The sequence below is a fragment of the Hippopotamus amphibius genome, chromosome 7 (genome assembly GCF_030028045.1).
Source record: "Hippopotamus amphibius kiboko isolate mHipAmp2 chromosome 7, mHipAmp2.hap2, whole genome shotgun sequence".
NCBI lineage: Eukaryota > Metazoa > Chordata > Mammalia > Artiodactyla > Hippopotamidae > Hippopotamus > Hippopotamus amphibius.
Genome location: NC_080192.1, coordinates 46,398,726 through 46,413,057, shown reverse-complemented (window position 1 = coordinate 46,413,057; position 14,332 = coordinate 46,398,726). Strand labels below are relative to the sequence as shown.

Sequence of the window (14,332 nt, the reverse complement as noted above, 5' to 3'; positions counted from 1 at the left end):
TCAGAGAGCATACTGCCTATGTTTTCTTCTAGGAGCTTTAAAGTTTCAGGTCTTACCTTTAACCCTTTCATGCATTTCAAGGTTATTTTCGTATATGGTGTGAGAAAGTTGTCTTTTGGCCATTTTAATTGCAGTGTCTCTCAATATGGACTTCTTTGGATTCATATTGTTCGGGACTTTCTGTGCTTCCTGGACTTGGATGTCTGTTTCCTTTTATAGGTTAAGGATGTCTTCAGCTATTATTTCTTCAAATAAGTGCTCTCTCTCTTCTCCTTTTGGGACTCCTATAATGCACATGTTGTCCCAGAAGTCCCTTAAACTATCTTCCTTTTTAAAAATCCTTTTTTTCTTTTTTCTGTTTGGCTTGGATGATTTTCACTAGTCTGTCCTCCAAGTCACTGATCTGTTCCTCTGTATCTTCTACTCTACTGCTGATTCCTTCTAGCATATTTTTTCTTTCAGCTATTGTATTCTTCAGTTTTGTTTGGTTCTTTATGTTGTCTAACCCTATGTTAAAATTCTCCCTGTATTCATCCATTCTTCTCTTGACTTCGTTGATCTCACAATCATTACCTTTAACTATTTGGTAGCTTGCTTTTGCCACTTTTTAAAGTTCTTTTCCTGAGGTTATGTCTTGTTCCTGCATTTGGAACATATTCCTCTGTTGCCTCATTTTACCTAATTCTCTGTGTTTATGTCTATGCATTAGGTAGGTTGGTTGTTTCCTGATCTTGTAAAAATGGCATTACATAAGGGATGTCCTATGAGGTCCAACAGCATACTCCCCCTGGTCACTGGAGCTGTTTACTCTGTGGGTGCCCTGCATGTGGGCTGCATGCACCCTTCTGTTGTGACAGGCCGACGACAGCTGTGGATGCACTGGTGGGTGGGGCTAGCCCCAACCCAATTGGCTGCCAGACCCTGCCTTGTAAGATGGCTGTTGGGGGTTTCCCTGGTGGCACAGTGGTTAAGAATCCATCTGCCAATGCAGAGGATACGGGTTCGATCCATGGTCCGGGAAGATCCCACGTGCCTCAGAGCAACTAAGCCGGTGTACCACAACTACTGAGCCTGCGCTCTAGAGCCCGGAGTCACAGCTAATAAGCCCCCACTCCACTCCACAATTACTGAAACCCACATGCCTAGCGCCTATGCTCCACAACAAGAGAAGCCACTGCAGTGAGAGGCCTGTGTGTTGCAATGAAGAGTAGCCCCCACTCATCACAACTAGGGAAAGCCTGTGTGCAGCAACGAAGACCCAATGCAGCCAATAAATATAAATAAACAAACAAATAAATAAAAGAATTAAAAATATATATATATGGCTGTTGGCCTGCCCAGGAGGGCCCAGAGCTTGTGCTGGCCTGCTGGTGGGCACGTACTCCCCTAGCACTAATAGGCTAGAGAGAGGGCTCCAAAATGTCATTTGTCAGCATCAATGTCCTGATGGCAGAACGAACCCCCAGAATGGCTACTGCCAGTATCTGTGTCCCCAAGGGGAGTTCCATTTGCCTCCTTCCTCTCCAGGAGGCTCTCCACAACCAGCAAGTGGGTTTTCCCAGGCTCATTGCAAATTACTGCCTCTGTGCTGGCACTCGGAGCATGTGATATTTTATGTGCACCCTTTAAGCACGGAGTCTATTTTTTCTATGGTGCTCTAACTCTTCTGTACTCAAGTCCTGCTGTTCTTCAGTGCTAGACATTCTGGAGGCTTGTCTTCTCAGTGCAGGACCCCAAAGCTGGGGAGCTCAGTGTGGGTCTCAGACCTCTCATTCTTTGGGAAGAACCTCTGCAATTGTAATTATCCCCCTGTTTGTGGGTCATCTACCCGAGGGTGTGGATTTTGACTATATGTCAACTCTATTCCTCCTACCCATCTTGTGGTTCCTTCTTTATATCTTTTGTCATGGAAAATCTTTTCTGCTAGTCTTCAAGTTGTTCTCATAGATTGCTGCTCTGTAAATAGTTCTAATTTTGGCATGCTTCAGGGAGGAGGTAAGCTCAGGGTTTTCCTACTCCACTATCTTGGCTACAGACCCTACCCTGCTCTTCATTTATTGAAGAAAAGAACTGAGGATCTTTTCATATGAATATTAGCTGTTTGTTTTTATTTTTGCCTATGGGTCTTTGTGGAGGTTTTTGGATATACAAAAAGTACACATTTCTATAATTGGGTCATCCATATTTTCTTAATAGTTTCTATATTTCATCTCTTAGAAATCAGAGTTGCTAAATTTAGCAAACTAAAATAAAAGAAACCCAGTTAAATTTTAATTTTCTAATAAACAATGACTAATTTCTTAGTACAAGTAAGTCCAGTAGAATATTTGTGACATATCAAAAAACCCCATTATGAAGACCTTTTTTATTTCCTCTTTCCAAGGTTATTTTTAAACATTCAGGTTTTCTTCTAGAGCATTCATGGTTTGCTGTCTACAATTAAGTTTCCAATCCATCTGGATTTTTTCTTTTTCTTTTTCTTTTTTTTGGAGGGGGTGTGGAAAGAATAAGATGGAACCAGTGCTTTTTCCCCAAATAATCAGTATTGTCCCAACACAATTTATTGAATAACCCATGTTTCCCACCCTGATTTTAAATGGTATTAGATTTTCACTTTAAAATTGGAAGTACAAAGTAGGGCACACAAAGTGAGAACTGTTATGATAACAATCTGTCTCAAATAGAATGTAGATGTCTTCTTTTCTCTAGTTTATTTCTGTTTAAACCTTACATTTAAGCATTTTGGCCAGAAAACACTTACAGCCATATGGGAAATAAATAACTTACCTGGGAACTCAGAGCCCCACAAACCAAATTACCCCGAAGAACAGCTTTTCTTAAGAAAAACTCAGAGGAATTGCTGGGCCAAAACAGTCATCCACTTTACAAAATCCTCCTCTTCTTTGATGCCGTCAGGGAGCTGAAAGTCATGCTCTCCAGCAGTCACAGTCACGGATACAGGTGACTTTCCCTGAGCAGCTCACAGAGGTGGGCGGAAGAGGAAAGGATTTCGTGCAAATTTAACGCAGTCTTAGGTCTGCCTTAGCTACTAGTTTAAATTTTTTTTCCATTTTTTTTAATGGAACAAAAACAGAGGATTTATAATTATGCCAGGCTGAATCTAGGCATAGCATAGAGTCTTGCTAAAAATTGAAACATTTAAGAATACCCACATCAGCGTTTTCCAGATTAGATATCAGTGATTAGCAATTCTTACCTGAAAATCTTCTATGACATAGCCACCTCTCACCTGTGGCATTTCAACTGAATATTTGTTTATACATTAGAGACTTTTATAGAAAACTTTCAAACACTGTGTAAAGCCCAACTCCAGGCAGACGAAGTTATCTGGGTGAGGTATCATTTTGTCACTTCCACGTCAGGCATCTTAACCTGACAGAAGACCCTCCTTTCAACCAATAACAGAGACTGCTCCTCAGTGATTTCAGTCTTGAATCATTTGCTCTTCAGTTATTGTGAAACACCAGGCTGATACATTTGATATTTAAAGAACATTGTTGGTAGAGGGTGGGGGCACGAGCGACAGGGAGGGATGCCAAGGGAGTACAAAGAAACTTTTGCCATAATGGATATTGCCGTCTTCATTATGGTGATGATTTCACAAGTGTATACATGTCAGACTCGTCAGACTGTATACTTTTAAGTACATGTAAATTATAGCTCAGTAAAGCTGGGAAAAAAATAAAAAGCATTCTTTAGGTCAGGTATTCCCAGATGTGAGTAATCGTCAGCCTTGACTGGAAACGTATTTAAAATCTCAGTAGAACTGAGACCTCGGAATCAGTGTTTGAGAACCTCTCACGTAGTTTCATTAACGAGCTTTGTAAAACTGCTATTAAGGGCCTTTGAATGTGTTATACAGATTGCTTTATGTAAAAATGCACACAACCTAATTTATGGAGTTTAGCCCTAGCAAAAAGTTCAATCTGGCAAATTGGCATGCTTCCTTTTTTTATATAATGGCAGCTGTGTAACTGTGTTCTTTTTTACCTTGGGCAATGGGATGCTCAGAGGTAAGTTCCACTTATGCTGAAGGCAGAAGCTTTCCTTAGCCTGGGATTTCTGTTTATCCCCATACTAATTACATTGTATTTGTTCTTTACTGTCAGTTTAAGGATTTTATTATACTTAAGTTTTTGTTTTTATTTTTATCTATTCAAATTCTTTTTAAAAGTAGGTCACGTTACAAGTAATAAACAAGATTTAGAGCAGGAATAGATAGCACCTATTCAGAAGGTTCGGAGGATGAAATCATTACCTTTTTTTATGTCATTTGGCTATGCTGTTATACCAGAGGCCTGGCATATTGGATTGACGTTATGCCTGCAGAATTATTTTATGATTGTGATAATGACGAGGCATTTGTAGACTTTAAGATGAGAGTTCATCACAGTACTTAAGTGCAATTTCCAATAATGATATAGCGTATTCTTTCTCATAGAAATATGGGTAAAGCTTGACAACTAAAAAAGTTTCCAGTGTTTATTGTACACCTGATGTGTAAATGTACATAATTGATACGCGCCTGTTAAAAGAAGGGTTTAATGAGTGCTCTAAAGATTGACAGAGTTTTGCAAGATGACATAAATTAGAAATGTGTGAAGAAAATAAGACAAAGCATGAGGGGTCTGGTTGGCACAAAAAAGTCATTATAGTCTTGCTAGAGATGGGCCAAAATTTTAACTTTCTCACAGCCTACATGAAAAGGAAAGTTCTCTGCTCATATAAAAAGTACCTACGATAATAAATCTAGAGAGATTTTCTGTTTCCTATAGGCACTTCGTGGAGAAAGCACCTTGGAGGAAATCATCTTGTCTTTTGATAGGTACAGTTACCATCATGTGATGCTAGTAAATTATAATGCAGTTTAGATTTTCACACGAACTGGTTAAGATGAGTTTAAGACATTTTCCTGTCCGTTAAAAAAATAGGTCTCCATTTTCTCTCCCTGTTAGCCAACAGAACAAGCATTGTGGGGTGGAAGAAATCTCCTTTGGTGAAACAAAGTCAAAGGGAATCTGTTTTTTATATTGAGGATGATACACACCACATCTTTATCTTCTTGTCTGGTATAGCTAGGTCTGCTGCTAGCCTGTGGGGTGCCTTTTTGCCAGTTAGAACAAAGGGCCCCCCTGGGCAGATGTAGTGTTCATGTCTGGATTTCCACCCGCATCCCTACTCCCATTACCAACCCCCCTGCTCCCCTCCTGTCTTATCCCAGGACACCTTCATGCAGTGCACATTCTGCACAAAATCACATGGAGGTCATGAAAATGACCTGGACGGAGATTCAATCAGGCACTTTCAGACAGAGCCAGCTAAACAGCTTCACGGTTCACACCCGATTTTTTTTAACTACTTGAATTTTTCACAGTACTTATTAAACTTTATTATGTTGTAGAATCACCCAGGAGCTTCTCAAAAATGCACATCTCTGCATACCACAACCCCCAGTTCTGATACAGCAAACCAGGGGTTGACACCCAGCGAGCTGACTTCCAGCAAACAGCAGAGGTGATTCAGACTTGAGGAAAGGTGGCTGAGGAGTAAATAGTACAGGTTTAAAAATCATACTGATAGAGTTTCGGATCATTATTCTAAGCTGTGTAATCTTGGGAAAACTAATCTTTCTTTGCCTCAGTTTCTTTGATTATAAAATGACGATTAAAAATTCTTGCAGCACAGGGTTAAGGATCAAGAGAGATGAAATGTTCTACCAGAGTACCTGGAGGGTAGCAAGCACTTAAAAGTGCTGGCTACTGTCAGCACAGTATACTTTCAAAGCTCAACTCAGGGTTACGACCAACCCTTAGGAAAGCAGTTTTAAGGGAACCCACAGACAGCACTTACTCTTGTTTTGTGATATTTGTACACACCGCCCTCAGGGCTTAAAAGTGTTTTCCATTAGCGTTTCTACATAACCCGGAAGGAATCTCTTGCTTACTTCTTTGAAGCCCTCAGATACAAGGTAATCATCCTGTTTGGTTTGTTTCTTTGTGGCTCATTGCCTACATCCTCGTGGCCTTCCTAATTTTAATACATGACATTCAGATCTCATCAGGCCATTTATCTAGTTTGCCGAATGCTGAAAACAGTGATTCTTTTTTTTTTTTTTTAAGTTTCTCTTTAGTCCCACCATTATGGAATTATGGAAAACTGAATTCTAAGTCTAAACACCTTTGGAAGTAATTTTTGCTAACCCATGTGAAGTCTGCCCAGTAACATTGCAGGAAGCTGAGGTGGGGGTGGGGGATTCCCTTCAATTAAGGCACTAAAATCCCAATTTGAAAGAGCTAGACTTTAATTATATCACAAGGACAATTTAGAGATAATCTCAGTAAATCCTATGACTGAATGATGGACTTAAGCATTTCTCTGCGGAGAAATGTTTTTCCTATAGGGGAAGAAAACCTGTTTTCCTTCTACCCATCTTAGGTTCACTGCTCTGGGCCCTGCAAATTAGACTGACAAAAGACTGATTAACAAGAGAAAAACAGAGAAGTTTATTAACTTGTGCACCATGCATACATGTGGAAGCACTCAGTGATGAGCAACTCAAAGAGGTTGTTAGGTGGGAAGCTGCTGCATAACACAGGGAGATCAACTCAATGATGGGTGATGACTTAGAGGGCCAGGATAGGAAGGATGGGAGGGAGTCGTGGGAGGGAGGGGATATGGGGATATATGTATAAATACAGCTGTTTCACTTTGGTGTACAGCAGAAACTGGCACAACAGTGTAAAGCGATTATACCCCAATAACACACACACACAAAGAGGTGGTTAGAACTTGGGCTTATAGCATCTTTTTTAAAAAAGCAAAAAATTGTTGGAGAAGTGACAAGATGAAGGAAAAGGACCTTGAGTTTCTAGGGCAACATATCATAGGAGGGTAGATATATGCGGAACTAATGGAAGATAAGTGCTGTGTTAATAAATTTTGTTTTATAGATTCATCTGGTGCCGTCTCTGGGCAATTGGGGTCTAGAGTTGTCTCCAGTGATTAACTTCTGTCCTTCCAGGAAAAGAAAGGAAGGGGAATAAATACCTTTACAAATTTATGTCCTGCTTTTAGGCAAATAGGGGACGTGTGGAGAGCTTTCTTCAATCTGCTTCTTCTCATTTGCCTTCAGTTCAAAAATAATCCTTATGCCAAAGTGGCATATTCTGTTCCCTTCATTCCCATTGAAGGAGACTGTGGGGCATCTTAGAACTGTATGAAATGGAAGCAGACATTAGTTATTTTTAAAGAAGCCATATGCCTGTTTATATAATATTTCTACCTCAAAGAAGGCTTTGAAACAATTACAAATTCAACATGGCTAACTCAAGTGAAGGATGTTTCGTCATTTGAAATATTAAAATCAAATTTTGCTGCAAGGGCTTTTATAGGTGTGGAATGCTAGGCAGTTTCTAAATAAAACAAATATGTGGGTCCAGATATTGTTTTCTCTCCTCCTTTTACTCAAATTCTTTTTTAGTAAATGTTCTTCAAACTGTGTTTCAGAAAATATGTGTAATGGTTGCCACCACCCTCATCTGTGGCTATTTTTGCGGCTCAGTTGTACACTAGTGCCCCCTTATCTGCAGGTGGGGGATATGTTCCAAGACCCCCAGTGGATGGATGCTTCAAACCATGAATAGTACCGAACCCTATATATATACTGCGTTTTTTCCTATACATACATACCTATGACAAATTTTAATTTATAAATTAGGCACAGTAAGAGAATACGGGAATTGCCAGGATCACTACTCTTGTACTGTGGGGTCAATACTAAGTAAAATAAGGGTGAGTTGAACACAGGCACTGCAGTATCATGACAGTGGATCTGATGACCATGATAGCTGCTGCGTGACTAACAGACAGGATATGCTGCACAAAGGGAGGATTCACATCCTGGGTGGGACGGAGCAGACAACGGGAGATTCCATCATGGTACTCAAAATGGCGCACAGTTTAAAACTGATGAATTGTTTACTTCTGGAATTTTCCATTTAATATTTTCAGACCTCAGTTGACTCAAGGTAACTGAAACCGTGGAAAGCAAAACCACAGATAAGGGGGGACTACTGTATTGTGGTAAAGGATTCAACCTCAACAGTAGTGACTAGAGAAGGGATGTAAAAGAGACTCACTGAAGCATTTTACTAGAAAATTAGCTGCAAAACACATTAATATGGAAATCACATGCAAATGAGTTAAAATAGTGTTAAAAATTCAAGTCCCCCTCCACCAACCCCACCCCCTTTTTTAAACCGTGTTAACCATAGAAATATATAGTCGAAGGTATTAAGTACATTCACATCTGTGAATGTACACATCTCACCCTTGGATGAAGAATCTAGCTCATCTTTGTACAAATCAGTTCTGCCGGAGTAGAACAACCCAAGAAAGGGGGAGGGGAGGAGAGGGGAAAGAAAAGTAAGAAGGAGTAGGTAGGAATAAAGATAAGAAGGAAGGGAGGGAGGAAGGTCATGCCGAGATACCTTTCACCTTCCCTCGCTCACTTAGGTAGAGGGTCTGACAGCTGTGAGCTCTCAGCGTAGCTGGAGAAAGAACCATGGCAGTGCTCCCAGTGGGATTTCAAAGACTGTAAAATGTGACTAGAACTGTATTGTGTGCTATTTTTTTTCCTTTTAAAAAGTTTTATTGAAATATAATGACATACAATAAACTGCATATATTTAAAGTGTACAGTTTGATTTTTTCTTACTAGTCATCTGTTTTATGCATGTTAAATCCCAATCTCCCGGTTCATCCCACCCAACCCCAGTTGTCCCCCGCTTTACACCCTTCATGTCCATACATTTGTTCTCTACATCTGTGTCTCTATTTCTGCCTTGCAAACTGGTTAATCTGCACCATTTTTCTAGGTTCCACATATATGTGTTAATATACCATATTTGTTTTTCTCTTTCTGACCTACTTCACTCTGTATGGCAGTCTCTAGGTCCATCCATGTCTCTACACATGACCCAGTTTCATTCCTTTTTACGGCTGAGTAATATTCCATTGTATATATGTACCACATCTTCTTTATCCATTCATCTGTCAATGGACATTTAGGTTGCTTCCATGACCTGGCTATTGTAAACAGTGCTGTAATGAACATTGGAATGCATCTGTCTTTTTGAATTATGGTTTTCTCAGGGTATATACCCAGTAGTGCAATTTCTGGGTCATATGGTAATTATATTTTTAGTTTTTTAAGGAACCTCCACACTGTTTGTTCTCCATAGTGACTATATCAATTTACATTCCTACCAACAGTGCAAGAAGGTTTTGTTTTCTCCACACCTTCTCCAGCATATATGGGTTTTTTTAAAGAACTTTTATTGAGATATAATTGACATACAATAAACTGCATATATTTAAAGTGTACAAGCAGTTACTGTTTGTAGATTTTCTGATGATGCCCATTCTAACCAGTGTGAGGTGATGCTGCATTGTAGTTTTGATTTGCATTTCTCTAATAATTAGTGATGTTGAGCAGCTTTTCATATGCCTCTTGGCCATCTGTATGTCTTCTTTGGCGAAATGCCTATTTAGGTCTTCTGACTTTTTTTTTTCTTTCTCTAAAGATTTGTTTTATTATTTATTTATTTTGTTTTTGGCTGCATTGGGTCTTCATTGCTGCACATGGGCTTTCTCTAGTTGTGGTGAGCAGGGGCTACTTTTCATTGCACTGTACCAGTTTCTCATTGTGGTGACTTCTCTTGTTGCAGAGCACAGGTTGTAGGCAAATGGGCTTCAGTAGTCGTGCTTCGTAGGCTCAGTAGCTGTGGTGCACGGGCTTAGTTGCTCCACAGCATGTGGGATCTTCCCGGCCCAGGGATCGAACCCATGTCCCCTACATTGGCAAGCGGATTCTTAACCACTGCGCCACCAGGGGAGCCCCCACCCATTTTTTGATTGGGTTGGGTTTTTTTTTTGATATTGAGCTGCATGGACTGTTTATATATTTTGGAGATTAATCCTTTGTTGATTCATTTGCAAATATTTTCTCCCATTCTGAGGGTGGTCTTTTCATCTTGTTTATAGTTTCCTTTGCTGTGCAAAAGCTTTTAAGTTTCATTAGGTCCCATTTGTTTTTTTGTTGTTGTTGTTGTTTTTACTTCCATTACTCTAGGAGGTGGGTCAAAAAAGATCTTGCTATGATTTATGTCAAAGAGTGTTCTTCCTATGGTTTCCTCTAAGAGTTGTATAGTGTCTGGCCTTGCATTTAGGTTGCCCTGACTATTTTTGGACCCAGGCCTCTGCTTTTTTACATTCAAGGCTTGAAGTTTGTTGAAATTTTGCATGGCTAACAAGGCTGCAGTTGGGATGGCTTCCCCTTCATCAGTAGCAAGCGGTTACTTAGCATCATCTATGCGCAGAATAAACAGGCAATGACAAAAGCAGGGGTCTTACAGGAGCTAAGGGTATGCACATTAAAATATATCACAAATTAATGGTAACACAAGTTTTGAAGACAATGTTGCTATAGGAATTCAGGGAAAGGAATAACTTCTGCAAGCTAGAATGATGTTTGCTTAATTGTTACAATGACTCTGCATTCACTTAGTTCGTTTTAATTGAAATCAAATGTCAATAAAAATCTCACTTTATGTGCAGAATTTGAAATGATATTATGCACTAAAAGGGCAAGGATTACGTAATTTCAAAGCCAGTCTGCAAAACCAGTTTTATTGATGCCACAGGATGGCTGCATTATAGGTAGAAGAGACATACCCAAAATTCTGTGTCAGTCTTCTGGGAAAATAGGTCTTGAATTATGAGAGCTATGTTTAGTGAGGACACCTCAGGAATGCATTTCTCTGTTAAATGCACTGCTGTTGTACTCTAAAGCCTCTGATGTTCTTGAGGGCAACTGGGCTGATTATTCTGCATTAATCTGTTTTCTGGTAGAAGCATTGCTACTCTAGCATAATGGAACAAACTTTCCTGTGGATGAAGTGGAAATATCTTGCAAAATGTAAACCTCTTGTATGAAAGCTGAATTCCCAGGATCTCTCTCTAGTGGCCAAAGATGACAGATCATGGCTTGTGGAATGTATCTCATCTTCACTTCCTGTGAATGAGACCAATGTTGAAATTGCAAATAGGACCCCACATCAATAAGATTGAGATATATTGCTGAGACTATGCAAAATTTATCAGGAAAGTGGTCAGTGGTTTAAAATGATGGCTAATCCTACCCAGAAACATGGAAAAATGCATTAAATCTGACCATTCACTTGTGGATTTATTAAAAACCTTCACATGGTGAGTCCGAATCAACCTAAAGACTGTACCATGGGTCTTTCTGACTAAATTCAGATAGTGACTTTGACTTTTTTTGTAAATTAAGATCATTTGGCGGGTACATGAAAAGGTGCTCAACATCACTAATCATCGAGGAAATGGAAATCAAAACCACAATGAGATATCCCCTCCCACCTGTCAGAGTGGCTATCATCAAAAAGACAAAAACAATAAGTGTTGGTGAAGATGTGGAGAAAAGGGACCCTTTATGAACTGTTGGGGGGAATGTAAATTGGTGCAGCCACTATGTAAACAGTATGCAGGCTCCCCCCAAAATTAAAATTAGAACCATCAAATGATCCAACGATTTCACTTCTGGGTGTTTATCTGAAGAAAATGAAGATGCTAATTTGAAAAGATATATGCACCCACATATGTATTGCAGCATTACTTACAATCGCCAAGATATGGCAATAACCTGCATCTGACAATGGATGAATGGCTAAAGAAAATGTGATTATACATATAAATTATATATTACATATATAACAGAATATTATTCAACCATAAAAAAGGACAAAATCTTGCCATTTGCGACAACATGGATGGATCTTGAGGATATTATGCTAAGTGAAATAAGTCAGAGAAAGACAGTGTCATATGATTTCACTTATATGTTTCATATGAATTTACTTATATGTGGAATCACATATAAACACACGTATAAACAACAACAACAAACAACTGAGCTTATAGATACAGAGATTCGATTAGTGGTTACCAGAGGTGGAGGATTGGGGAAGTGGGTGAAAGGGGTAAAAAACAAAACAAAACATCATTTGGGTTTGGGTTTGTTTGACAGTGCCATCCCATAAATAATGTTTAGACTGATTCAGCAGACATTAAAGGATGAGTGAGAAAATGGAATATGTTAAACAACTTAGAATGGAGGGAAATAATAGTATAAGAGAGTGCTACACTTTTGACATTTTACATGTAAATCACATTATAAATAATATGCACCAGTTACTTAATTCAAGACCTCAGAACTTTTCATAATGGATTTGAAGCACAGAGTATTTAGCATCAGCATGAAGTCTTCACTTTCAGGCATGGTTGTACCCTTGGGCTAGAAAGCAAGCTGAGCCCCACGTTGTGAAGTTATGCCGTGCCGAGGCAGTTGACCACTCTTTCTTTCCTGTCCTCCACTGTCTTGCAGACCAGACGATGTGCTCCTGCATCGCACGCATGATGAGATTGTCCTCCTGCACTGCTTCCTCTGGCCCCTGGTGACATTTGTGGTGGGCGTCCTCATTGTGGTCCTGACCATCTGTGCCAAGAGCCTGGCAGTCAAGGCAGAAGCCATGAAGAAGCGCAAGTTCTCTTAAAGGGGAGCCAGCTTGTGGGAAGCAAAGCACAGAAGCTGCACTCACCTGCACACATCTCCCTGCAGAGCCTGCTCCCCAGCGCAGGAGATGGAAGGGGCTGTGAGAGGTCTCTGAGAGGCTCCCCCTCAATAACGGCAGAAACAGGCACAACTGGAAGACTTGGAACCTCATAGATGGTTTCCATGGGTCGTAGTGATGGCTAAAGGGCCAGGCTCTGAGCTGTGTGGAGTATCCATTTCAGAAAATCCTATAGAAGTTAATTTTCTTTGGGAAGTAACAGTATATAATTGTACAGTGTAGAATACAAACCATTATGATTTATGCTACTTAAAAATATTAAAATAGAGTGGTCTGTGTTCTTTTGTATTTCCTTTTTTATGCTTAGAACACCAGGGTTTTAAAAAAGGGTCTTATGGGTTTCATTTGATTTTGCTAGATTAAACTTTTACTTGGAGACAGGGATTCCTGCACAAGTCTTGACCTCACAATGTAATCCCCAGTTTCCATTATTAAAGAGCACCTTTTGACTCCTGTTTGAAAAAGGAAAACTGTACTGTTAACTCAGTCTCCAGTCACTTCTGTGACTCTTCAGCAAGGAACCCTCAATGATCAGGCAAACATTCTCCAACACTTGCCTTTACCTCTGCATTTTTTTCACCAGATTATTTCTTCAGAGAGGGCGATGATTCTGAACAAGGCCTGTCCTAGCTCTAAGAGCACTGTGCCTCTTTAGTCATCTGTTCAGGTTATTTCTGATGGATCTTAGCTCTGTGCGATAAAATGTACGTGATGTGAAGGCCACCTTTCAGCTTAGTTACATGCTGTTTTCATTTCTTTTTTCTTTTAGGTCAGGAAAAAAATAGTCAAAATCAGTTAAGTATTTTATTTTTATTTTCTTTGTCCTTGCCTTGATGTTTTCAACATTAAAACGAGAATATTGCTGCAGTTGTTTCATTTGCTTGGACAAACCTGGAGATGCAAGCCAGCTCACATCACTCTGCTGATGAGCTCTCTGTGCCTTTATTGAAAGTTCCTGGAAGAGATCATACTTCTTTGCATCTGTTCATAAACTCCAGATTCCAAATATCAATCACAGGTGTCCGTGAATATCAAGTCTACCCTATTTATTTACCATGTAGAATCAAACCTCTGTTTAGATGAGATGTACATTTTTGACTGAGGAAAAACTGACAACATAAATTCTTTTTGCTTTCTTCTAGTATTCTTCAGACGTGCTTCTATTAGAATAAAAGCAAACTGGAATTTAAGGACAAGCTTCCCTCAGTTATTTGCTCAGCATTCTAAGAAAGATATGTATTAGTGGAATGATGACTTCCTGACTTTTAGTCCACATACCAATGTTTTTTTTAATTTTAGAAAGCAAGTAACTGAGAGAGATGTTGTCTTCTGTGGAAGATTATGGTGTTGAATGAGTATGATATTTTTCTTCCAATTCAAGTGTTACAGATTTCACTGTGAAAAAGGCCTTGAACACACTGTTGATGACATCCTTTGAGGCAGCTACAGTGCCTTGACTTCGATCCCAGTTTTCTGTTGCAGCATCCCTGTTGTCTTAGCAACACAGTGAACCATTCTGAAGCACAGAGTAACATGAAACTGGGAATCAGAGAAAGTCATCATCTTTGCATCACATGGTGGGAGATGAAGTCTACTTT

General features: G+C 39.6%; 1 protein-coding gene across 1 annotated transcript in view; it reads left to right on the top strand.

The window, feature by feature from the left end:
* KCNMB4 (potassium calcium-activated channel subfamily M regulatory beta subunit 4) overlaps nt 1-14,097 on the top strand; it is a 65,136-nt gene extending 51,039 nt beyond the window's left edge. The window contains exon 3 of the mRNA XM_057740456.1: nt 12,488-14,097. Coding sequence (XP_057596439.1) covers nt 12,488-12,656 — 169 coding nt within the window. The 3' untranslated portion in view covers nt 12,657-14,097. The remainder of the gene's footprint in view (nt 1-12,487) is intronic.
* The last annotated feature ends 235 nt before the right edge of the window (nt 14,098-14,332 follow it).